This window comes from Lacerta agilis, chromosome 1 (genome assembly GCF_009819535.1).
Source record: "Lacerta agilis isolate rLacAgi1 chromosome 1, rLacAgi1.pri, whole genome shotgun sequence".
NCBI lineage: Eukaryota > Metazoa > Chordata > Lepidosauria > Squamata > Lacertidae > Lacerta > Lacerta agilis.
In genome coordinates this window covers 29,565,268-29,591,903 of record NC_046312.1, presented here as the reverse complement: position 1 = coordinate 29,591,903, position 26,636 = coordinate 29,565,268, and the positions used below count along the sequence as shown (strand labels likewise).

The window sequence follows — 26,636 nt, the reverse complement described above, 5'->3', positions numbered from 1 at the left end:
AGAAGATACTGAAATAATCAGATTAGAAATTAATCAGCAATTAATTGGCAAGAATCCAATGAACCACATAACTCCAGATTTTCTGTATGTATGTTTCCACAAAATGCTTATTCAAAGGTCAGCTGGAAGATCACTGTATCTTTTTTTTATTTAACAACAGCTGTGAAATCAGCTACACTATTTACAATGGTTTGAAATTCATCAATAGGGTGTGTTTAAATTCCCTACTGGGAATTTAAAACATTTACTTTTTCATTTCACACTTATAAAAGACGTGAAAGTACAGATCTCTACAGACTATTACTGGATTAATATACAGGGCAATACTGACATAACTGGAACCAAAATAAAAAACAAACAAACAAAATCCAAAAGAAAAGGGAGCAAGAAGATAAACACTTTCACAACTCGGATCTTTCAGGAAGAGCAGCATATTCAGGACTGAACACCATCCTCCAGATCAATGAAGAACAAACATTTCAGTGTGGAAGAACAGAAACAAAGCAAAACTAGCTACAACAGGGCTGCCAGGAAACCTTTGAAGCCAGGATGGTTCCTAGAATCGATTAAAGAAGACTCCCATGTGAAAGCAATATAAGAAGCCCTTGATTTCCTTCCTAACTTGCCCTCTTCAGGATAAATTCAAAGTGGGAAAGGAATAGGAACGAGAGAAACTGCAAACAAAAATTTGGGGGCAGTAACTATGTGCCAGGCAGACGCTGACTCTACCAAGTGGCCACAAGATCACCCTTTCTCCCCATTCCCAGACAATCACTTGAGGTAAACCTGAGTCCCGTCAGGGAAGAAGGCGGGGAACAGAACAGAATATTCTGGAAGGTAGGGGGAGAAGAAAAACGAGATGGTTCCAAATATTTCAGGGTTTCGGCAACATGCGTATTTGGCCCGGCGCAATCTGAAGAACGGGGTTTCAGGGCCAAACTTACTTCTTAGCCCCAAATGGAAACTAGGACGAAACCCACTACCGGGCCCGATGCCATCGCGGGACTCGGACGTCCGCTTTACATCTTAACCCTCCCACCACACCCCGCTTTTAGTTCAAGGAACTGGGACGCTCCCCACGGAAGATTTCCCAAGGGCGCCGCCCCCTTCCTTCTTCGCCTCCAGCCCAACCCCACCGCCGAATAATGCCTCCCTTCTCTTGCCTCCTCTCTGAAGGGGAAGCGGCGCTCATGGGAGGCAACTGAGGCGAGTCAGGGACTAGCCGCGCTGGTCATGGGACTAACGGTCAGTGTCGGTTCCGTGCCTGCTCTGCCAAAGCGCACTCCAGCTACAACTCTCTCTCGCTCGCCCTGCCCCCCTGGCCGCCAGTGGCCGGAAGTGACGCTCAAAGCGTTGGGCGAACTTGCTGCGCGCCGGAAGTGGGCGAGAAGAACGCTGTGGCTGGGACTATCAAAATGGTGAGCGCCGGTCTTGGGTGCGGGGTTGTGGCGTGGCAGGGAACTGGTCTGCTCTCACCCGCGGTCCTCTCACAGCTCTTCTATGTCCTTGTTTAATTCTCCATTGTCGACAGCTGAGCAAAAGCTTCGTTAGACATAACTTAAACGCCTCGAGTTCGCTAGAGCGGCTCACCATGCTAGATGTTGGACAGAGACGGGGGCAACGGGGGAACTGAAAAAAGTGTTTTAAAAACCTACCAGGCGTGCTTTTAAATTCGCTCTCGCTTACGAGCGTATGAAATGATTAGCTTTATCTCTGTTGTTGGGGAGGTGCTTCTCAGGACCCGTGCTGTGAGGGATTAGAAAGTGTTGGAGGGAGGGACGGGTGCTGGAGGTTGTGGGGGAGGGTGGGTGGGAAATAATGGCGAGTCTGCTATCCAAAAATAGTTTCATACTTACATTTTTATAAACAACCTACGCTCCTGTCTGCTTCTTACATTTATTTATTTTTTAATATGCTCCTGTCTTTGACCCATTCTAGTCAATATACCAGATACTTCCTTTGCTACTCCTTGATGTTCTATATAGATATTCACATTTCTGGGTAGGTCAGCTGTTGGGGTGTGAATCCTAGAGTAATATGGAACACTGTTGGCGAGGATATGTTTGCAGGCAGTAAACAATACGTATGTGAATTATGACCATCCAGTGGTTATGATTGGCTGGATCCTGCAATTGTATCTCTAAAACCTGGGGAAGCCAATTTTGGAGTGTTTTGATGGGAACCTAATTTGAGTAAAGACATTCTTATTATGCATGTTACATCATAAAGAGCAGGATGTATGGCGTGCCTTTCCATTACCAATAAGTTACCATAGCTACTACCCACACGGATCAGGAACTGGGTCTTGTTGGTAAAAGATTTGGGACTTGGCATCTCCTTTCTTAGATACCGGTAAGAATCACTGGCTGTGACTGCAGTGTGCGTGGAAGAGGATGACAGGTTTTATAGTATTTTTTTTCAAAATAATGGTCTATTAATTTTTCCCTTTTAAGGGGAAACAAAAGAAAGCAAAGAAATATGCTGCCATGAAACGTATGATCAGCCTCCGTGACCAGCGCATGTAAGTCTCTTGATATTTATTAGTGGCAACTACTGAAGTGTAATTTCTAAGAGTTTTGCATATTTAACAAGACTGAAACACTTAACAAAGTGATCCTATACTTAAGTAAGTCCCATTGAGTCAAATTCATAATGGTAGGATTGCGTTGTGCTCCAAAATGAACTCCAAACTTTTTTTTATCTTGTGATCCTATATTGATAAAATTCTTCCCAACAGTAATGTCCCTTGGTTATCTACAGTTGTTTACTGAGTAGATGGTGTGTACAAATGATTTTTTAAAAACATTTTTTGCCACCCCTAGCAAAGAGGCAGACCGAGCAAAACCTAAAGAGAAAAAGAAGGATGATTCCAGTGCAATAAAAGAGAGAGAGGTGTAAGTATCTAATGATTTCCCATCAATTCTGTTGGCTACCTTAATACAAAATTAGAAATAAATCCCATTGATTATAATAGATCAGGCATAGGGAAACTCGGCCCTCCAGATGTTTTGGGACTACAACTCCCATCATCCCTAGCTAACAAGACCAGTGGTCAGGGATGATGGGAATTGTAGTCTCAAAACATCTGGAGGCCCAAGTTTGCCTACGCCTGCAGTAGATGTTAACTTTCAGATGAGCATGCTCAGGATTGTGTCTTAACATGAAGACTGTTATGTGGGTGCTTTTAATTTGGCTTAGCAAACACATATTACCTGGGTCATTAGCAAACTAGAGCTGATCAAGCAGGTAGTGGGAGGCTCATTGCAAGTCAGTGATAAAAGTGGCCAAACTTTCTTTATTTTAAGTGTTTTGCTTCTTACAAGTAGCACATATACAAATAATTGGAATAAATTATTTTTGGTGCTCTGTCAAAATATTTTGAGCAGAAGGGCTTAGCTGTCTTGAAAAGAAAAGACATCTACTGGGAGAAGGTTCCACAGCTTGAGGAAACACTTTTTAAAAGCACTTCTCTTGCTGCAAAATGTTTGTCCCTGCTGTAAAGATGGTACTGAGAATAACACCATGTGGTGGGACCTCAAGAGATGAGGACTGAAATGTAAAAGCACCCCCCCCACACACACACTAGAATGCTTGAGCACACTTTCAACAGTAAATGTGACTTATTGAGTGTTTTGTCCTCTGAGCATTTTGACACATTTTTCAATACATTTTCAAGAGTTTATAAGCTGAGAAAAAGCACTTCTGAAGTTATACACCATTTGTGGACAGTATGTTTTGTTTTCCCCTTTGTAACTTGATTTGTCCCATGTTTGTCATTTCAGCCCTAAATATCCTTACTGTTTGTTCTTCCAATATAATACACAACTGGGGCCTCCCTACTACATCCTGGTTGATACCAACTTCATTAATTTTTCCATTAAAGCCAAACTGGATCTGGTGCAGTCAATGATGGATTGCCTCTATGCTAAGTGTAAGTACCGGTATGTAGATCTATTACATCTTGTTCCAGGGTAACATCATTGTGGTAAGTTGAGACTATAGAAGCTCCATCAATGGTGGCACATTGTTAAGACTAATGTAGCAGTAATGCATGAGGTTCTGGCTTTCATTATTATTGTTGTTTAGGAGCTAGACTGGTGACTGGGAGTGGCCGCCGGGACCACATAACACCGGTCCTGAGAGATCTACTTTGGCTCCCAGTGCGTTTCCTAGCACAATTCAAAGTGTTGGTGCTGACCTTTAAAGCCCTAAACGGCCTCGGTCCTGTATACCTGAAGGAGCGTCTCCACCCCCATCATTCAGCCCGGACACTGAGATCCAGCGCCAAGGGCCTTCTGGCGGTTCCCTCGCTGCGAGAAGCAAAGCTACAGGGAACCAGGCAGAGGGCCTCAGTAGTGGCGCCCGCCCTGTGGAACGCCCTCCCATCACAGGTCAAGGAAATAAACAACTACCTGACATTCAGAAAATACCTGAAGGCAGCCCTTTTTAGGGAAGTTTTTAATGTGTGATATTTTTGTATTTGATTTCTGTTGGAAGCCGCCCAGAGTGGCTGGGGAAATCCAGCCAGATGGGCGGGGTACAAATAATAAATATTATTATTATTATCATCATCATTTAGTGCTTGCCACTAAATGCTTTCCAGTTAGACTTACATCATGACTACCAGCTGTTTAAATAATCACTACACTATTGTTGCATTAATGAAATAAAAAAAAGTTCGCCGATTATCAGATTTTACCATAACTGTCAAAAAGGTCTTTATTAATGTTTTACTCAAAATATCAGTTAGATGCACAGAATAATATAAATAGAAATGAAAAGCAGATCAATTAAGAGTATGCTTTCTATTATGATAATTGTCAATGATGTGACTGACTTTCAGAAGGCTGCATGAATATTCATAGTTTTGAAACCTAATATTTTCTGATTTAGGCACCTGCAGGAGTTTGTTGCAATTCAGTTTGGTGATATTAAGTATTCATTGTATTCCTGTAGGTATTCCATGTATCACAGATTGTGTCATGGCTGAAATTGAGAAACTGGGGCAAAAGTATCGTGTTGCCCTAAGGTAGGGACCTATAACTGGACTCTGTTATTGAGTCTATCTAGTCTAACTTATGAATGTGGAGAACAGGGACTCTTCCTTGGGGTACAAGAGCTAGATCCCAAAGCATTAAACTTGGACAGCTTGTCACTGCATCACTTCTTTTGTTCACCAAGCTGAATGTACCTTTTGAAGAAAGCAAGACAGTTGATCTTCCCAGTCTCTTCTGGGCAGAATTCAATTCTGCCCTCCTCCTTAAGTTTATAGCTGGAGTAAATGATCAAGTTCATAGACTAACATACTGGCTTGTAGATTCACCAGTTAGATCACGGTTTCAAGAAAGGAGACTGAGAAAGAATTCAAGGTTTTTGTGTTCCATCAGCAGGCAGAGAACTGAATGGAGTTTGACTTGTACTTCAGTTTACTCTCCACCTCTCACATGCCCCCAAATCTGCTTCAGGGGGTCTTACAATCCTGCAGACTGTGATATTAAGGGTGTGAGTGGGGGAAGGAGAAGAGGAGGTTCAGTCGTGTACACGAAATTTGTTGCATGAGCACTGGATATAACCCCAAGTATATGCCTGGGAGAAGGGTTTGAAGTGTCCTATTGTTCAATTTGTTGGAGGCCAGGCAGTTAGCATACCCAGGCAATACATCTGACAGGCAGGATGGCAGTCAGAAATAAACATTAAGCTGAGAATAGCAACCTAAAGATTTGGGGTATACCTAGTGAGGAAAAGACAGAAATTGTTTTTCTTCTAGGAATCTTTTAATTCTTCTAATTGTGTCAGTTGGCCCAATGCTATCTTAATTCTCTGTTTGATTATATTAAAGGATAGCAAAAGACCCACGATTTGAACGCTTGCCCTGCACTCACAAAGGGACCTATGCTGATGACTGTTTGGTGCAGAGGGTCACTCAGGTACCTCTACCTCTAGAAATGTCTGTTCTGTAGGCATGTAGATGTATGTAGAACTGCTTAATTTGCTGAAATTAATGACCTGAATGAAACTGACATTCAATTGAAGCTGTCTTGTAGCTGATATTGCCTATTTTGGAAGGAGATGCCACTGCTACAAACAGTTGAGAGTAACAGAGGATATCCTGTCTCCTCAGCTCTTCAGGACATATCCTTGGAGATCCTGTATTTTAAGGGAGGGAGATTTGATGTTTGTCTAAAAACATGTTCCCTCTGGAAATTTGTATCCTCTGGCACTCCGTGGCCAAAGGAAATACAGCATTTGATTCGTTTCTCAGTTATGAAATTATACTCTTTTCTTGCAGCACAAGTGTTACATAGTGGCTACTGTAGACAGAGACCTCAAGCGGAGAATACGGAAGATCCCGGGAGTCCCAATAATGTATATATCAAACCACAGGTAGGTGAGCTCCCACTTGAGAGTAATATTCTGAGAAAATTAAATTGCAGTTTACTTTGTTATAGTGTATTTTGAAACTTTGCCTGTCGGTTTATAGATAGTCTACCTATATAAAGGAAGGGCTTAATAGTAATAAGAAAACTGCAACATGAGTGGGAGAATGCTATTGTGTTCATAGCCTGCTGCTCAAACTAAAAGAAAGCTTAAGTACAGGCAGTTCCCCTTTTGTATGCTACTGCGCACAAGCACAGCGCCAGGAACCCAGAAGTGGCTGAAAGTACATGGCTCCTGAGAAGACCCTTCCTAGAGCCTGAGTTGGATGTCCATGGAGGGTCTTCTCATGTGCCGGAGGCGCAGTGGGGCTTTGTTGAGGCTGCTCCGCTTAACAGCTGACGTGAGGGAAAGTAGACCCTTGCCAGAGCCCAAACAGGATGTTCTCTTCAAGCTCTGGAGTCTCCTCGCTAGCCACAAGAACACTCCAGGGTGCTCCCCACTTATGTGCACAAGGGCTGGTACGTAACCCCTGTGTAAGTGGGGAGTCGCCTGTATATGTAACAGCATTTATTCATACCCATACATGTTTGATGTTACCACTCCCTTCTGCCCCTAACATGGTTATCCACTGTAGTTCATCGGTAGAGCACATACTTAGTATGCAAAGGGTCCCATGTTCAATTCCTGGTGTCTTGACGTAGGGCTAGGAAAAACTCTTGCCCAAAACTCTGGAGAGCTGCTGCCAGTCATCACTGATGATAACGAGCTAAATGGATCCAATGGTCTAATTTAGTTTGAGACAGCTTCCTATGTTCCTATTAAATCAAGATTTGCAAGCTCCTTGGAACAAAGCCTGTCTTCTTGTTTTTTATTAGTCTTTAAAGAACTACTCATTGGTAATGCTATATAAGTAATAACAAGGGCTATATAAGTAATAACAAGCAAAAGTTAATACATCATTATTTATTTGGTTCTTTATAGACTAATAAAAAACAAGAAGACTGGTCCCTGGCTCCAAAAGCTTGCAGTTCTCATGTCCTTTATTGTTTGCTCTCTTCCCATTAAAGTAGAAGGTGGCATACAAGAGATTTCCAGGTGGTGACCAGACCCATGCCTGCTTAGCTTCAGAAAGGTGGTTGTCTTGTGGGCCTTCAGATTGCTATAGCAAAGGGTTTTATGGATTTGAGCTCACTTAATCAAATGCAATCAAATAATGCCAGCAAATACAGTGGCGCCCTTATTGTGTTTTCAGTGCATACCATGGTGGGTTTATGATAGACTACTTACCAAAATGCTTCATTCATTCTAGATACAACATTGAGCGGATGCCTGATGACTATGGAGCCCCCCGATTTTAACCACCAGTTGAAAAGCATCCAAGATAAGTCTGCTGGGTCCAACTGCCAATTTTTACAACACTGGGCCTGTTACAAGGTTCCTGTTTCTAATTTATTTCCTGCAGTGTTTGAAACTGAACTGATTTCAAACTTGTCTCTTTGGGAAAAATTGTGTGAATTGTATCCTTGCTCTGTGTTCCAGAATAAATATTCATTATTGTTTAGAAATTGGCTTTTGAGAATTTCTCTTTTTTTATTTGAGTCCTTTCTCATGTTGCAAATGTTTCAGCTGGGATTTCTCATGACAATCTTGTACAAAAAGTTGGGAAGATTACTTTTGGTGCGGTTATGCAGAAATATGGTAATTTGCCAAACACTGCTGAGTAAGTTTAGCAGTCAATCATAAGAGGATCCTCTTGTGGATCAGGAATTAGTTGAATCACAGGAAGCAAAAAGTCGGAATAAATGGACAGTTCTCTGAATAGAGAGGTAGAAAATGGATTTCCCCTAAGATTGGTATTTTTAAAAGTGTTTTTTAACTTCTTCATATATGATCTAGTTAGAACTGAACAGTGAGGTGGCCAAGTTTGCTGATGATACTAAATTGTTCAAGGTCATTAAAACGAGATTGAAAAAAGCTCCAAAATGACCTCTCCAAACTGAGTGAATGGGCATTAAAAGGGCAAATGCCCTTCAATGTAAACAAGGGTAAAATGATGCATATTGGGGCAAAAAAATATTAACTTCACGTATACGCTCATGGTGTCTGAACTGGAGGTGACAGACTAGATAGCTTGATGAAGTTGTTGACCTAGTTTGTGGCGGCCGTGAAAAAGGTAAATTCCATGCTAGGGATCATTAGGAAAGGAACTGAAGATAAAACTGTCATACAAATCTTTGGTGTAACCACATTTGGAATATTATGTACAGTTCTGCTCACCTTGCCTCAAAAATGATATTGTAGTTGAAAAAGGTTCAGAAAAGGTCAACCAAGGCGATCAAGGGTCTGAAAACCAAGGCTTAGGAGGAACAGTTGAAAGGGGCTGTTCCCTGGAAAAGCCTGGAAAAGAGACTGAGAGGAGATAGGATAGCCATCTTCAAAGGGTTGTCACATGGAAGAGTGAACAAGCTTCTTTTCTCCTGCTCTGGAGGGTAGGACTCGAACCAATGGCTTCAAGTTACAAGAAAGGAAATTCCAACTAAACGTCAGGAAGAACTTTCTGACAGTGAGAGCTGTTCGACAGCGGAACGATCTCCCTCGTGAGGTTGTGGGGTCTCCTTCCCTGGAGGTTTTTAAGCAGAAGTTGGATGGCCATCTGTCATGGATGGTTTAGCTGAGATTCCTGCATTGCAGGAGGTTGGACTAGAATAGATGACCCTTGGGGATCCCTTCCAACTCTACACTTCTGATTCTAGGAAAATGCCAACCTCAGCACTCCCTCAGCATCTGAAATATGCCCACTAATCCCAAAAAGTTTGTGGCCCGATGTAGTGAGTTGGAAGGATGGTAATGCTTTGTTTTTAGTTGCCAAACTAATGAAGTAGCCACCTTGCTCTAGTTTTACTTGTGCGCTTCTCAGAAGCATCTAGTTGCCCACTACCAGAATAGAATGCTGGACAAGTTCCACAAGATTGGCATCACTTATATTTCCACATAATGTAATCATACCAACAAAAAACCGGCCTGGAAAGGGGTGGGGGCATATTTGATAGACGTTAGTATAAAAGCTGAAGTTCTGCGACAAGGCTACAGGCTCCTCCTCGTTCCAGGCGACATAGTCCTGCCTTGGCCAAGGCGTTCTCGCGGGGAGCGCCCAGTTTGTTGCTCCGTTGAGTCAGTTGCCTGGGGCAGAACCGGAAACACTCTAGCTTGAGGAAGTCGCTCTCTATGACTCCGGCTATCCACGCAGGCGCAGTGGAGTGCACGCGCCCCCCGTCGCCACCCGCCGCCTTCGCGGCCTATGTTTAGGTGCCGACGCCGCCGACGCTGCCGTCTCCTGAGAACCGCTTCCCGGCTCCATGTTCCCGGCGTGGGGTTTGTACGGGGCGGCCCCTGGGCCTTACCCTCCCCCGCCCACCATGATGCCTCCGCCGCCAATGGCCGGGCCTCCTCCGGCCGTGCTTCCCAGCGCCATGCCGCCGCCACCTCTGGGCGGCTACGCGGCTTCATCGGCGACTCCTGGTGCCGGTACGGCCGCCGCCGGCACGTCCGGCTTCCTGAGCCTGCAGGAGCAGCACTTGGTCCAGTTGCAACAGCTCCAGCAAATGCACCAGAAGCAGCTGCAGTCGGTGTTGTTAGGCGGGCCTCCTCCTCCACCCGGCGGGCCTCCCCCGAGCTTGCCGCCGCCCCTGCCTAGCGCCGCTCCCGCCGCCGCTTCCTGGAAGCCGCCCCTGCCCCCAGTGCCGCCCTCCGCGCGCAGCTATCAGAAGCCGCCTCTCCCCCGGGACACGCTGCTCCACAATGCCCAGAGGCCTCCTCTGCCTCTCGGAGAAGATGTCAAGGAGCCGCCTCGGGATGAGTGGAAGCCCCATGGCCCCTCAGCCAGCCCTCGCGTGGATATGGACATGGACCTGTCCTCTCCGCCACAGTCACCTGCCCAGTCGTACATGCCCCCAGGACCCTCGCTTGAGACGGACTCTTACATGTCTCAGTCTCGGCCGCCACAGAACTCCTCGTCGCAGCCCTACCAGCCCCGTAAGGCAGTTCCACGCACCTTTTCAGAACACCCTCCTCCAGCCGTTTCTCAGCCTTACCAGTCCCAGGCTTACCAACCCGTGCCCCAGACCTCAGCTTGCCAACCAGGCCAGCCTGTTACTCCATCTGACTCGCGCTTCGCCCCATCCCAGATTCCTCAGGCTGCTCTTGAACCTCAGGAGTTAAGACAGGGCAGTGGTCCAGACATAGATAGTAGGTGTGAGCGACAGCAAGCCGCCCTGCACGCAGACCCCTCCACAATGACCGCCCAGGTAAGATTGACGTGTCCGTCATAATTTGAATAGCTGGATAAGACCCAAGGGTGAGATGTGCATAGGTGGGAAGTTGGAGTAAGATAAAATTGACAAGATGGAATAGCAGATTCTCATTTAGATAGGAGGCATCTTGGTTAAAATTAGGCCATGGGGTCCAAAGCAAAGATGACTGACCTCCCACCCAGGAGCCTAGTCTTGACTAGACCCAGGAGACCTCACCAGTTTTGATGGTGGTAAAAAGTGCACACAATACTGGGTGAAAAGAGAGGAGGGATTTAAAACTGCCCAACCCAGTGCCCTGATGAGGATGCACATTATCTCCTCCCTGGTTATCAGAATGGCCATCTGATGAGTGGGGAGGAGCTGCTGGCATTCTTACTTTCATTTATTTGCTGAGTTATTTCTTTTCTGTCATATTGGGGCTGCTTGATAAATTATGCTTTTCCCAAACAAAAAAGGACTTCTTTGTGTAGGAAATGTGAAAACTCACAGGTTAGCGCCATGTGGGCACTACGTCTGCCTGGACAAGCATGCATAAGTTAATATCTTTTCTTTGAAGGAATTTTATTGTTTCAAAACAGGAGTGAATATTTTGGGGCTGAATAGAAGCTAAGAAGTCTCAGGCCTAGAACATTGGGTTTTTGTTTTTCTTTTTAAGAAACTGAGTGCCTCAGAGTTAAGCAGAATGCTTTTCAACTCTGAAAATCACAGGCAGTTCCATGTGTTGGGGACTACGAGAGAGCTTCTGAGAAGGCTTGTGCTGTTGTTCCTTTCCTTTTTTTATTTGAAATAAGATTCATTTCCTCCTTTAGGAACAGAGCAGGTATGATTTGAACATGTTGCTCATTCACAGCAAGCCATAGTTTTTTTCTAACTATGATTTTCGTGGCATTTGAAAGGGGCTGGTATGGAATTACCTTGGATTGTGATGTAAGCATTTCACTCCCTGGGGCCCCATGTCCATTTCAGCACAATTGAAGAGGGAATAGCAGCAGTGATTTTATTTTCCTTTTTAGTTACCTTCAGGAAAGGTAAATGACCTGATAAATAGTCATAGGATTGCTGTCAGTGGTATACCATGCAATTGCACTGCATACTTTACTATAAGGGAGAATGCTGGAGGGAAAAATAACACATTTGCTATTTGCCTGTGTGTTTGCTACTATTCTCTGAACTCTGTGGTATTCTTGTTCCATGCATATATAGCTAATATTGTGGTGCTTTGTTTATACAGTGAGGGGGGGGAAGTATTTGATCCCCTGCTAAATTTGCCCGTTTGTCCTCTGATGAAGAAATGACCAGTCCATAATTTTAATGGTTTAATTTTAATTTTAAAGATTTATTGTAGCTGTGAGAGACAGAATAACAACAGGAAAAACCCCAGAAACCCAGAAGACAAAAGTCAGAGATTGATGTGCATTATAATGAGTGAAATAAGTATTTGATCCTCTATCAACCAGCCAGATGTCAGGCTACCTGGTATCTTCACTGTGTGTAATGAGCTAAGATTAGAAGCACCTGCTGTAAGGGAGAGGTTTTACCTGTAATCCCAGCTTGTTACAGTACCTGTACAAAAGACACCTGTTGACAGACGCAATCAATCCAGCAGATTCCAAAGTAGCCACCATGACCAAGACCAAAGAGCTGTCCAAAAATGTCAGGGACAAGATTGTAGACCTGCACAAGGCTGGACTGGGCTACAAGACTATTGCCAAGCAGCTTGGTGAGAAGCTGACAACAGTTGGTGCAATAATTCGCAAATGGAAGAAACACAAAATAACTGTCAACCTCCCTTGGTCTGGGGCTCCATGCAAGATCTCATCTCGTGGAGTTGCAATGATCAGGTGAATGGTGATGAAGCCGCCCAGAACTACATGGAGGGAACTTGTCAATGATCTCAGGGCAGCTGGGACCATAGTCACCACGAAAACACTTGGTAACAAACTACGCCGTGAAGGACAGAGATCTTGCAGAGCCCGCAAGGTCCCCTTGCTCAAGACAGCACATGTACAGGCTCGTCTGCAGTTTGCCAGTGCACATCTGAATGACCCAGAGGAGAACTGGGTGAAAGTGTTGTGGTCAGATGAGACCAAAATCGAGCTCTTTGGCATCAACACAACTTGCCGTGTTTGGAGGAGGAGGAATGCTGACTGTGACCCCAATAACACCATCCCCACCGTCAAACATGGAGGGGGACATATGCTTTGGGGGTGTTTTTCTGCTAAGAAGGTAGGACACCTTCACTACATCAAAGGGAAGATGGATGGGACCATGTATCATCAAATCTTGGGTGAGCACCTCCTTCCCTCAGCCAGGGCATTGAAAAGGGGTTGAGGATGGGTATTCCAGCATGGCAATGACCCAAAACACACGGCCAAGGCAACAAAGGAGTGGCTCAAGAAGAAGCACATTAAGGTCCTGGAGTGACTTAGCCAGTTTCCAGACTTTAATTCCATCGAAAAACTGTGGAGGGAGCTGAAGGTTCGAGTAGCTACACATCAGCCTCAAAATCTTACTGACTTGGAGAGGATCTGCAAAGAGGAGTGGGACAAAATACCTCCTGAGATGTGTGCAAACCTGGTGGCCACCTACAAGAAACGTCTGACCTCTGTAATTGCCAACAAGGGTTTTGCCACCAAGTACTAAGTCATCTTTTGCATAGGGATCAAATACTTACTTCACTCATTGTAATGCACATCAATCTCGGACGTTTGTCTTCTGGGTTTCTGGTGGTTTTCCTGATGTTATTCTGTCTCTCACAGCTACAATAAACCTACCATTAAAATTATGGACTGGTCATTTCTTTGTCAGGGGCAAATGGGCAAATTTAACAGGGGATCAAATACTTTTCCCCCTCACTGTAACTGTACAAAAGGGAATTGGCACTTAGGCACACATATCCAGGCAGACTTGCCACCCCATGATGATCTAACATTAATTTTACAATTCCTGTGAAAAATACATGAGAGTATATGAGAAGTGGAAAAGAAAGGGGTGCCTTTCTTTGAAGCGTTTTGCAGAGCAGACCTGTAATTTCTTCATGTAATGGCTGAAATTTTCTAAGATGGAAAGAATGAAAAATGTATACCGCTACTTATTGACGCTAGTATTCTGTGTGAGGTTGGAGCAGGAATTCAGAATGGTGGTGCATGCTCAGATTCTTCTTTCTCCTTCTATGCAATTTGTTTACGCTCAGTTATGTGTAAGGCAGGGAGAAAAGGGGATATGTCCTAATTTTTGTGTTACATTGTACAGTACATTTTCAGTTCTCAAGCCAGTTTTCAGATCTTTAATTGCAAGATTTCTATACCAAGTGATAGGGGTAGATTACTGACCTGTTAGTTGAGTCATCATATTGATAAAATCATTTCTTAAGCTATTAGGAGGTCAAATCTTACTAATAATTAGTCAGCGGATCAGCTGCATTCTTACTGTTTCTGGTAGAAGGAGGGGTAGCAGTCTAAACCTGCACTTTCTGCCCTTCCATTGTCTCCTGGGGTGAATTTAGTTATTATACCTGCATGTTGGGTGATGTAAATTATGTCAAGTTCTGTGGGTGGGAGTGGGACCAATGGATAGACAGTGTTAGAATGCAGTGCAATTTTGTTAACTCTCTCCTTGCCTTCAACATACCCATTCACCCTGGCCCCCCCCCTTGACAGAACCCTTCTTTTGTCTTTTACACTGACATAGCTTCTACTGGTTTAATTTGGGGAGATATACCACTTCCTAACTTCTGTATCTGTGGGTAAGGATTGCATTGTATGTCCCATTGATCTCAGTGAGACTTTCTCATAAAAAACAGGGGATTATTGGGGCTGTTCTGGTCGCTCAGGCAGAAAACAGGAATTTTGAGGAAAAAGGAAATTAGATATATGCAGCATTGGCTGTACTGGCACAGCTTTATTTTTTCTGCAATCAGTAGTTGCCCAGATGTTTACAGCATAAACTTTATATAGTGTAAGTAATCCTGATAGGGAGACCATATATCTATGTGACCCAATCATATTCTGTGTGTTTTGTAGTCTACTATGAAAAATGAATAAAGAGGAGGTTTTCATGTTATTCAGTTTCACAGATAAATAAATATTATCAGAAATGACTGCATGTGGACATGTGCACACAGCACAATGATCACAGAAATAGCCAATCTATAATAACTGATGACTTCAGAGGTATCAGCAGAGGATTCTCTCTCTATATATAATTTTGTTTTCAAACTTAAGAAAGCAAAATTTCTGCAGGCTTAAAAGTAACACAATCTTTTTTCTTAAAGAATCCTCCCCACAAGAGAATGAGAATAGCTCCAAAGAAAGGGAGAAATGTTTTATTGACCTCTTTGAAACACATATAAATACAATTTTAAATGTTTGTAGAATTTATTTAAACATCACCTTACCTTAAGCAAAGAATCAGGAAATGGTGAAAAATTAGTATTGCAGCAAAGTATGTAATTCTGCTTCAGATTAACCCTTTTGTCTGCCCTGGGTCTTTGTAGCTACAGAGTACAGGAATTGGAGTGAAGCTACAAAGCAACTACAGATTAAGACAAAGCCAACCATGGATGTACGCATTTCTCCATATTTTAGCACACATCTAACCAGCGTTTCGACATCCAACATGTTCTAAGATGTCGGTATTCTCCCTGTGTTTATGCATATTTTGGAAGAAAACAACAGTTGCTGAAGAAAAGTTGGCTGCAACAGACCCAGGGCAGACAAAAGGGTTAATCTGAAGCAGAAAAAAGTGTAACCTGCACAATGGTGTTTTTTACTGTAGAATCTGGGGGAAAACATGTTCCTTGTTTAAGCAAGCATATAAGCACATTGTAACAAGTCTGATATCATTGCTTTAAGTTGTCTCAGACTGGTTTGTACAGGTCATTGTAATGCTTAAAATTTTGGTGTTGGGTTCTTGCTGAGCTTCTTGCATGTATGGGACAACAGGGGTGTATGTATTAATGTCCCTACATGTCCAAAACATGCTTAGGAGGGTCACCATGGGCCAGACCAGCCCGCTTCTGAGAATGTTAGAAATTAGCCAAGCACATTTTGCGACTGGCACAGGTCCATTTGCAACTGTACTAGATTGGTGACTGGGGAAATAAAAATGTCACTTGAAGGATCTGGAATATTTTCTTTAAATCTTGAATTTGTTCTATTCTGAATTGTTCTATCTGATGCAACCACTTTGAGATTTATTCTGAAACAATGTGCAGCTTAGATAAAACAGTATAAATCACAGTACTAAAGTAATTTTAAAACAATAAATCCTATTTTTCTGTTATTTATATATGAATTTATTTGAAACTTTCTTGCCCTGCCCTTCTGACAATACTGTACCCTAGGCCAGATTGAAAAATAGAATCAGTCATAATGAAAGGAAGTAAAATAAAGGAAACATGGACACTCAGTGTTTAAGCAAAAATGATAAAAATGTTATGATTGTTGTTGTTCAGTCGTTAAGTCGTGTCCGACTCTTCGTGACCCCATGGACCAGAGCACACCAGTAATGATTACTGACAGATTAAAGGCCACCAATTATAAAACCATTCCATAATTAAAATCCTTTTAAAGGCCTATATTTTCACTGGTCCTTTTGATTCTTACTGCAAAGGAATAGCTGTAGCAACATGGGGTCATAACCAGTGCTGTGCCAGAAAATTTCCTCTTGTGGAATGGGACCTTTCAGAGGGTTCTCCAATTCTCTCAAGCAGACCTTCAGGGCACACAGGGGCTTGCTGGTGTGGCAGAAGAAGGATAACTTACATTGTGTATTCAGAAGTCTGCTGAACAAACGAGACTGCAGTGTTGGATGCTACTCTTGTTTTTTTTTTCAAAAGTAGGTCCAAGTGTCCTTTGAAAATGAGGCACATTTGCCATTTTTCAGTGGTCAATGTAACTTTCTTTCTAGGATATGACCTTATCTCTTAAGCCTAGATACTACTGTACTTCTCATCTTTTTTTGTTATAGGAACAACAGCAATTTTGGTATCAACAGCATCTGCTTACTCTGCAGCAAAGGGCAAAAACACATGCACTGGGACAGCAGCTGCCATCAGGTCTAGGAGTGGTAAATGATGCTCTTGAGCAGAGGCAAGAAGAAAGGGAAATACCCATTTCTGATGTGCTTTCTGACCCCCCTTTGCTTTCTGAGCCCAAATTACCGCAGCCCAAAGGTGATGACCTTCCTTTGTCATCTGTTGAGCCCAAGGTATGCTGTGCACAGAGGTGTCATTATGTGTTGTGTTCATTCTTTTGTCATTTCAGATCGTCTGGAAGGACTGATTGGAAAAAAAAAATAAGGCCCTGGTGCAATAGGCTTAGAACACAGGGATGATTTATGAGAACTTTTGCTGATGAGTTGTGGTTTATATGCCCCTAATACAAGCCTTAAATACAACAGTCATTGGGTTCATGTGCTTTTCTTAACAAAGTATTGAAGTTTTAAAAAAATAAATACATTTCATAGCAAGTGTATAAATCTTCCTTGCATCTTCAGCATAGGTTGAGGAGATAAATCTAAATGAATCAGAAATGAACTGCAAGTCCCTATAAATATCTCTGTGGGATCCATTGTCCCCCTGTTGTGTAAATAGTGAGTCTGTAGTAGAGCACATGTTTTGCTAGGAAATGGCTGGCTGTTTTGACGTCCAGTTCAGAATGTTTAACATTCTGTCATGAGTTAATCATCGCGTGGAAGTGCTGTGTGCATTGGGGGATGTCTGTATGTGGAGTGGAAAGTCTCAAAGATGGTACTACTGTTCAAAGTTTTCTTTGGGTGTCTTCATTACTTGAAGGTACCAAACAATAACATGGTATAATTATTTGTGCTTCTGTGTTGACTTTGCATTCAGGAAGAAGTTGCATTACATATTTCCAACACGGTAAAACAATAACATCTCCATATTAGGATCAAGCTAAACCATAAATAAACCATAAGGGTTGCCATGGTGGAGCAAACCATAATTCACAGAGATAAGTCTAGTACTGTATTATGTATGCAATAGGCACCTTGTATTTCCTACCCACCCTGCCTGTCAGCATTTCATACAAAGAGTGAGAGAGAGACTGGCTGACTGGCTGACTGACTGTGTATCATGGATATTATTTACTTTTCAAGATACTACACTTTCATAAGTTTACTGAAGAAATGTGCATGCACACGAAAGCTCATACCAAGAACAAACTTAGTTTGTCTCTAAGGTGCTACTGGAAGGATTTTTTTATTTTTTGTTTTGTTTTTTCATAAGTTTGTTCTCCATGTATTAGTCTACTCCTTTTATAAAGTCATCTCAACCAGTGATTGTCTCTATTTCCTGAGTAGTTGCAGCCAAACTGGGTGCCACTAGTATGCATATAAGGTTAGAGTTTTTTGAAATCACACACATCACATTTCGCTTACATGGAATCTTATGTACTTGTATTTTAATCCGTATTTTCCATTTTGGATAAATTCTTTTTAAAGCTTTTCACAACTGCCTGGGATTTTACCATCCTTACTAATTAGGTGTCATCTACAGATGTAACTGCCACACTGTTCAGTCCTATTGCAGATGAATTATTAATAATATAACCCAGCAAGCCCCTATAAAGATCTCTGTGGGATCCATTGTCCCTCTGTTGTGTAAATTGTGACTCCGTAGTAGAGCACATGTTTTACTAGCAAATGGTTGCATGTTCAATCTTTAGATAGGACTGAGAAACACTCCTGTCTGGAGGGTCACTGCCATTCAGTGTAGACAGTATTGAAGTAGATAGACCACTGTTCTGACTTGGAATAAAGCAACTTCCTATGTCCCTTCCTGCCCATTTTATCACTACGACATCATCTTCCTTATTTTTTATCCTAATCTGTAAGAGCCTGTCCACTTATACATTGACCAAATGACTTAGCCAAAAACCTTTTGGACATATGTAATATGTATCCTCAAAAGAAATGTAGAAAGTTAATATTTCCCTTTGTTGAAGCAATACTTATCCTCTTTCAGTAAGACTTCTTGTTCTTATGTTTGACAATTCTTAATGCTTTCTTTCATTTTATGTGGAACTGAAATTGGGCTGGCAGGTCTGTAACTACCTGGATGCCCTCTTTATATCAAAACGCATTCTTAGATAAGAAGGTTGACTTTAATACTATTACATATGTAATTAACCAACCAACAATTTTAACCGATAGAAATAATAATTTTTGCAGTTTTGCTATAGTCCTTCAGTATTCTTTTTACACCTTTATCATCTTAAAAGTTTCTGCTACCTCCGCTTGTTGGTTTTCTCTGTAGAGTGTGCTCTGATCATATCACAATGTCAGTTGGTGGGTGCTGAGAGGACTGTAGTCAAAATGGGGCAGCTGAAAACTAAGATGGAGGTATTTTCATGCTCAAATGTATCCAAAGATTGCAGAGGTAGAAAAAAAACTAGGAAAAAGAGCATAGATGGGTTAGAACTTTCCCAAAAACAGCCCAGTGAAGACTGAGCATGTTCAGTGGTTGCAGAATGTTGAGTGGCATCTGTTAGGTTTAAACAAACATCTGAAATGGGGAAGAATGGAGTGTCCTTGAAGGAGGAGGGAACAGTTTAGAGACTGAGCACTCCACATTGTAACATTCTGCTGTGAGTCTTAGTTTTGTTTAATATTTATTTTAATAACTTCAGTGTGTCTCTCGAGTTGTTGATTTTTGCTTGTTTTTTGTTGATCTGCATTCAGTTTGCCAGAGTTGGTTCTCTCTTCAGTTTAATAGGAATCCTCTTTGTTTTGTAGATCTTTTTGTTTTAAATTAAGTATGACTGTGTTGAGTTTGTTGGCAGTTTTCTAATCTTTTGTATGTTGAGTCTGACAGAGATTTGATCAGTGTTTCAAGCAGTTCTACAATCTTCTACCAGATCCCAGGCAATTAGGATCCAAACTCTTTCTATCTAGAAATTTTGACTCTACCATGACCTGTTACCTAGCCAGTTTAGGGGTGGTTGAAGTAACCCATTATTATTTCGTCTTCTGTTTCAATTTCCTACCTAACTACCTTTTGCATTTAAAGATCACCATCAGAGTTTGGGATAGGGGAGTGATATTAGCCCAGTTTGCATGAAATGTTAAAAATAAATTCTGTTGCATGCTGCTCAGAAGTCCTCACTATGCTGATCCCCCACTTTTGACTGGTGTGCCAAGGAGGAAACAAAGCAGAGATTGGCATGTGAACCAGCACTCATAATTTGTCTGGAGATAAACAAACCATGAGTGTAGGTTTATACATAATGCAAAGTCAGCTTCTGGTTTTTTTTTTCTTCCCTCGTGCAATAAAGCTGTGAGCTGGGGAGCTGTGGTGTGGACTTTTAAACATCATACATATTGTGCTAAACCATAGTTCATTTTAAACTATGGTTTAATATTAAGTGTGATTCAGTACACTGTGTTCCTTATATTTTACTTACTCTTTTGGTGTGTTCTGTACCCATAAGTTTGTTTTTCTATTTCTGAATTTTGGATTCTGTACCCCACTGACACACAAAGCAGCAACACCTCCTTTATAGTCTATTCTGACCATTCTATAGATTTCATATGTTGTGATAGGCCAGTTATATTTCTGTATTTTTATTTTAAAATAATAAGGAAGTGTACAACATAATGTGCAAATACAATAAAGCATAAAATACCATAAAATAATACGAAGATACAATACATCTCTGCTCTTAGTTTGAAGCATTCAGTGTATGTAGGATTTCTCCTATAGTTTCTGACAAGAGTGAGTTGTTGTTTCTGGTGATTGGATTTAATTGCTAAGTCTTAAAATGGTGTACTACTTACAAGGGCAAGTGTTAGTCAAAGAAATTCCTGGAAACATCACCAATTAATTAGTTCATCAGCTATCATTAAAAGTGGTATAGTCCTAAAGTGATAATTTGACTACTCTGGAAGAGTTAAATATCCCCAGTAATACTAAAGTCTTGGTCCAGCATCAGTTTGATCTTTTTTTGGAACACTTTTATCTCATTTTATAGCCCCAAGGTAGGACACGGGTGGCGCTGTGGTCTAAACCACTGAGCCTCTTGGGCTTGACTATCAGAAGGTTGGCAGTTCGAATCCCCGTGACGGAGTGAGCTCCTGTTGCTCGGTCCCAGCTCCTGTCAACCTAGCAGTTCGAAAGCATGCCATAAAGTGCAAGTAGATAAATAGGTACCACTCCGGTGGGAAGGTAAATGGTGTTTCTGCTGCTCTGGTTTCAGTGTTCCATTGTGCCAGAAGCAGCTTAGTCATGCTGGCCACATGACCCAGAAAAACTGTCTGTGTACAAACGGCAGCTCCCTTGGCCTGTAAAGCAAGATGAGTGCCGCAACCCCAGATTCGTCTATGACTAGACTTAACGGTCAGCGGTCCAGACTAATTTAGCTGTACTTAGACAATACTTTGATTACACTAAAATCAATGGGACTGTACTTCAACTAAAGTTCAACAAACTTAACAGCATAAAGCTAAACAGATCTACTTATTAGCTAGTTCCATTGTTTTCAGTGGGTCTTACTTTCAGGCAAATGTGTATAGGATTACAACCTTTGTTTGGGTCCAACTCTTGGTGTCCATATCGTGTTAAGATTATTCAGTTAGGATTTTTGCCGACTTCCTTGGAATCAGAATTTGCTTACCACCTATTAGTTTAACTGAGGATCTCTGAGTTAAGTTAGTCCTTGCAGTGCATGAGATTCTTATGCTAACTGGTATAGGTTTGTGTTGGAGTAGCTGGGCATAGGAAGGAAGGAATTTCCTTCATGGGCATAAATCACCTGATGTATGAGGTGTAAGGTCAAATGAGCCAGTTGCTGTGGTAATGGCCTTGGAGCTCTAGCTGTATTGATGTGATTAACATATGCCAGCTAGTTTTGTGTTGATGTTACTATTGCAGTTGAAGCCTTGGAATTACTGCAACAGGGACACTCTATCTGTATATGAAAAGCCTGCAAACTGGAAGTTATTTTTCTGTTTGCTCAGTTTGTTACTTCTGCAACAGTAAAAGAGCTGGACCTTACGGGCTCTGCTTCTGTGTAGTAACTTTTACTGTGAACACAGCCTAGATCAGGGTTCCACAAACTAAGGTCCGGGGGCCGGATGTGGACGGTCTGGGAATCAGTGTGTTTTTACATGAGTAGAATGTGTGCTTTTATTTAAAATGCATCTCTGGGTTATTTGTGGGGCCCGCCTGGTGTTTTTACATGAGTAAAATGTGTCCTTTTATTTAAAATGCATCTCTGGGTTATTTGTGGGGCATAGGAATTTGTTCATATATTTTTTTCAAAATATAGTCTGGCCCCCCACAAGGTCTGAGGGACAGTGGACCGGCCCCCTGCTGAAAAAGTTTGCTGACCCCTGACCTAGATGATGATGATGATGATGATGATGATGATGATGATGATAATAATAATAATAATAATATATTTTATGTGTAACCCACCCTTCTGACTAGGTTGCCGCAGACACTTTGGGTAGCTTCCAACAAATATAAAAGCATTGTGGATGTGTCTTATTATCTCAGATTACCAACAGTTTGTACTTACCCAAGTTTGTATCTGGCATAAGTCTTTATTTAAGCCAAACAATTAAAGTTTTTTAATATGCTATGCAGAAATTTATTGGACAGAGTTATGTTTCAGCTATTTTCTGTTGTTATCTACCGGTAATTACAATTATTCTGGGTTATATGTGATGCCCTGGTGTCTTGTGGAGGCCACTCTCCTGTGAGTGAGTATTTATGGTTTGCAACCAGTAGACTTAAGTAACTAATTTATTTATTTATTTCAGTGGGTCTACTCTGAATATGACTTAGGTGGAATCTACATACATATAAAAACTGTTCTGAAAGTGCTTTTTATTTTAAAAAAAAGTATTTTAAAAAATACATTGAATTTTCCATAAGGCCCACCATTGCCATATAGTGTCACATTGTATATTGCACTTGAAACACACTTAAAACTTTTTATTTGTAACTGTATAGCTGAGTCCTTAGTTGTATATCATCATGGAATAGGACAACTATCAGATTTATTGCACTAGCATATCTCTTGAATTCAGAGATATGATAGTGCAATAAATTCTAATAGTTGTAAAATAACTGTTTACCGGTAGTTTTTATGTGTTCTGGCAAAAAAAAAAGTAGTGCTCTTGTGAAGTAGTGATTTTTTTGGTAAGACTTGTGCTCAGATATATTTTCTACCATAGGCATGCACGTTATGCTGTGCCTGGACTATTTAACTTGTTGAAGAAGGGGGGGAAGGGACAAAACCCTCTGTATTTGCTTGCTTGCAGGCATGTACAACTGACAATGATTAGAGCTGTATAACTGCTGTGCTGCATGATTGAACAACTTTTCTATTATTTGATATTTGCTTATTCCTCCAGTTGAGCATTCAACCACCAGAGGATCCCGAGGAAAGTTTGAGATTACAACAGCTACAGGCGGCAGCCACACAATGGCAACAGCATCCACAGCAGCGAGTGGGTTTCCAGTATCAGAGAATAATGCAGCAGCATGCACAGTTGCAACAAATTCTACACCGCTATCAACAGATCATACAGTTGCCGCACTTGACTGTGAGTCATTAAAGTAATATGATTTGATTCATATTTTTCCCACTTGAGTGAGATACTTAATACGATTTAATGGTGTGAACAGACTCTTCATGGTAGTCCACGGGTCAACTTTGGCTTGTTAAGAGGTCCCAGTTTGGCCCAGCAAGCTGTTCTTGGTAAACCACAGCCTTCTGTCCCACCACTTTGTATGTCACCTCAGGTGTGGAGCAGTTACCAAGGTGGCTCCAAATGAACAACTGGGAGAGTAAAGTGAGTTCCCGATTATTCTTTTGCTTTGAGCAAGGCATGCTTCAATCACCCATCAGCTGATCCTGATTGACCAGTGAGTGGTTAGATTGTGCTTTGCTCTAGAACATGGGTAGGCAAACTAAGGCCGGGGGCCAGATCCGGCCCAATCACCTTCTAAATCCGGCCCGCGGACGGTCCAGGAATCAGCGTGTTTTTACGTGAGTTACGTGGGTTATTTGTGGGGCATAGGAATTTGTTCTCCCCCCCAAAAAAAAAAAATGGTCCAGCCCCCCACAAGATCTGAAGGACAGTGGACCGGCCCCCTGTTGAAAAAGTTTGCTGACCCCTGCTCTAGAACTTGCACTGAATCCCCTGCTGAAGTGGAGGGAGGGATCTCCATTTAAGCAGGGGTTTCAATGCAAACTCATTTGTGATGCTGGAGCAAGCTTCTTTGAAGCTGCTCTGGGGGTGCACCTTCAAAAAGCATCATCATTATGACTGATGGGCAACCTGCCAAATTTTGACCCGTGAGGCAGATACAGATCTGAACCATCAGAGAAGAAAGTTCCCCAACTCTGATGTAGACCTTTGCTCATTGATTACATGTTAACTTCTGAAAAAGCAGACAAGAAGCTAACATTTCAGTCTTGTTTTATGCTGTAACCTGCCCTGTGGTAGTGAATCAATGAAGAGTAGGCTAGAAATTGAACTGAGAAGAAGAAAAGTAATACTTTATATTGAAGCATCTTCCTTGTGAGAAGAAAACTCAAAAATATGTTCACTTATCTCCTAAATAGACTATGTAGAAAGAATTTCCATTTTTTCAGTAGGTTTAATCATGCAATATATTTAGAGTCAGAGTGTAGAATCATTTTAGTTTGGTAGGGGGTGGATCTGTGATGTTAAAGAAAAATAAAGTTCAAAGGCCCAAATCTATGGCTTCATCTATAAAGCACAATAATTTCATGGAAGCTGTTGTAAAGCATGAACAGTTTTCAGTGTACAGACCCATGCTTTGCTATGCAGCAAGTAAGATATGTTTGTGTTTAAAGCATTAGGAGTATATTGAACTAACATAAAGTGTGTTCCTTACTACTTTTTCTTTCTGGCAGACAATGTCAGTGGATATGCAGCTACAGCATTATGAAACACAGAACAAACAGTTCCAGCCACTTTACAAGGAGTGGGAACGTGAATTTCAGCAGTGGCAGGATCAGGTTCAGGCCTACCCTCACAAAGACCAACTTCATGAGTGTGAGAAACAGTGGAAAATGTGGCAAGGACAGATGAAAGTCACTCACACCCACCTTCAGGAGAAAGTGAAATCTCTTCGGAACATGAACAGTCAGTATACTGGGAGTGTAACTTTGCCGCCTGCATTTCCTGCATATTCTCAAACAGTACAAAGTGGTATGTCTGTTGGACAGTCTACGTTGCCCTCAGCTGCACTGCCTCCACCTTCCACTGGATTCTCTTCTGGCCCACAAAAGTCTGATATGCCTATTTCAAAAGAATCTGGTCCTCAGAGCACCCAGAGCACTGAAACACCGAGGCCAAATTTGTACTCTACTCCTGGTTCTTTTAAAGTTACTGAGTCACTTCCCACTACCCAAAGTACAGAAATGTCCAGGCCAGGTCTATTTCCTACTCCTGCCACAGCTGCTTTTTCATTTAAAGCAACTGAGTCTTCTACCACCTCACAGGCCTCAGAGACAACCAGGCCACCTCCATTTCCTTCTCCTGCCTCGTACTCATTTAAAGAGTCACTTCCCACTCCCCAGACTACGGAGATGGCCAAGCAAGGTCTGCTTCCTGCTCCTGCCACAGCTGCTTTTTCATTTAAAGCAACTGAGTCTTCTACCACCTCACAGGCCTCAGAGACAACCAGGCCACCTCCATTTCCTTCTCCTGCCTCTTACTCATTTAAAGAGTCACTTCCCACTCCCCAGACTGCGGAGATGTCCAAGCAAGGTCTGCTTCCTACCCCTAACGCTGCTTCTTTTTCATTTAAAGCAACTGAGTCTTCTACCACCTCACAGGCCTCAGAGACAACCAGGCCACCTCCATTTCCTTCTCCTGCCTCTTACTCATTTAAAGAGTCACTTCCCACTCCCCAGACTACGGAGATGTCCAAGCAAGGTCTGCTTCCTACCCCTACTGCTGCTTCTTTTTCATTTAAAGCAACTGAGTCTCCTGCCACTTCCCAGAACATGGATGCAACCAGGCCACCTCTGCTTCCTACCCCTGCTTTTCCTTTTAAAGGTAATGATACATCCGTCATCACTCCGGCCATGGATATTGTCAGGCCAGGCCTGCTTCCCACCCCTTCTTCTGCTTCTTCCTTTTCATTCAAAGCTGCTGTTTCACCTGCCATGACCCACGCTACAGTGGATGCAACCAGGCCACCTCTTCTTCCCACCCCTGCTTCCTTTACTTTTAAAATTACTGATACATCTACCACCCTGAATTACAACTCAAATGTGACATCATCTGCTAGCACTTCAGACCAAGGCAGTTCTTATGCGCCTCTGGGCAAACAGGCAATGCCATTTGGTTCTGTTTCTTCAGAACTAACTTCTGCTGAAGTAAAACCTCACTCTACAGTGTCCTTCTCATCTGCATCCACCACCAGCACCACTACTACCTATCAGAGCAGGCCAGGGAGGTCAGCCGGGTTTCCTGATTCTGCCAGGGGACAGCACCATGAAGGTCCAAGGGTGTCAAGGTAGGTTTTCTTTCTGTCTCATTTTTGTATGGCAGTGCTGTATTGGAGGATAGTACAGTAGAAACACTGTTAAATATTGTTATGTAATCCTGTGTGCTTTGCCAGTAGGACATGGTATTTCATGTGACTGTGCTCATTTAGTGGTTGTTGCCCCCCCCCCATGGTATCCCTGGCCTATTTTAATCTTATGCTTTACCATACTTTAACCTCATACGTTCTTCCAGAGTATTTCTTGAAATACCCATGGCCAGGTCTTTTTTTTCTTCTCCATTTTGTGTGTTGTTAGTAGCTTATTAATTGAATGTTCCAAAGGGAAAGGGGGAGCAGCTGGTGGTCCAGAACAATATATATAACTTCCTATGTTTACAGAAGGTCACCTCATATGCTGCCAGTTGTCATGTCCTCTATCCATTATCAGGGTG

General features: G+C 42.3%; 3 protein-coding genes across 5 annotated transcripts in view; all 3 read left to right on the top strand.

The window, feature by feature from the left end:
• The first annotated feature begins 1,326 nt into the window (after positions 1-1,326).
• FCF1 (FCF1 rRNA-processing protein) lies at positions 1,327-7,875 on the top strand. Its single transcript, XM_033142667.1, has 8 exons — positions 1,327-1,418; positions 2,454-2,521; positions 2,823-2,894; positions 3,783-3,931; positions 4,957-5,029; positions 5,840-5,927; positions 6,290-6,384; positions 7,688-7,875. Exons 1-8 carry the CDS (start codon positions 1,416-1,418, stop codon positions 7,734-7,736), a joined length of 597 nt encoding a protein of 198 aa, XP_032998558.1. The 5' UTR covers positions 1,327-1,415; the 3' UTR covers positions 7,737-7,875.
• Positions 7,876-9,542: 1,667 nt separating this feature from the next.
• LOC117061461 (YLP motif-containing protein 1-like) lies at positions 9,543-10,234 on the top strand. Its single transcript, XM_033174303.1, has 2 exons — positions 9,543-10,102; positions 10,210-10,234. The coding sequence occupies exons 1-2, from the start codon at positions 9,735-9,737 to the stop codon at positions 10,232-10,234; spliced, it is 393 nt and encodes a 130-aa protein (XP_033030194.1). The 5' UTR covers positions 9,543-9,734.
• The window catches only part of YLPM1 (YLP motif containing 1), a 51,849-nt gene continuing 35,298 nt past the window's right edge, over positions 10,086-26,636 (top strand). For 2 of the 3 annotated variants that reach the window (XM_033142662.1, XM_033142663.1), the window contains exons 1-3: positions 10,176-10,682; positions 23,070-23,261; positions 24,602-26,214. In XM_033142662.1, coding sequence (XP_032998553.1) covers positions 10,275-10,682; positions 23,070-23,261; positions 24,602-26,214 — 2,213 coding nt within the window. In that variant the 5' untranslated portion in view covers positions 10,176-10,274. Of the gene's footprint in view, positions 10,683-23,069; positions 23,262-24,601; positions 26,215-26,636 lie in introns of all 3 variants that reach the window. The other variant, XM_033142664.1, reaches the window with a different exon arrangement.

Excerpts from the sequence above, each read along its gene's own strand:
- FCF1 (XM_033142667.1), top strand. Across the intron at positions 3,932-4,956 it reads GGATTGCCTCTATGCTAAGT|GTATTCCATGTATCACAGAT; the intron begins GTAAGTACCGGT and ends GTATTCCTGTAG. Across the intron at positions 5,030-5,839 it reads AAGTATCGTGTTGCCCTAAG|GATAGCAAAAGACCCACGAT; the intron begins GTAGGGACCTAT and ends ATTATATTAAAG.
- LOC117061461 (XM_033174303.1), top strand. The coding sequence starts at position 9,735 with ATGTTCCCGGCGTGGGGTTTGTACGGGGCGGCCCCTGGGCCTTACCCT. Across the intron at positions 10,103-10,209 it reads GCCGCCGCTTCCTGGAAGCC|ATGTCAAGGAGCCGCCTCGG; the intron begins GCCCCTGCCCCC and ends CTCTCGGAGAAG.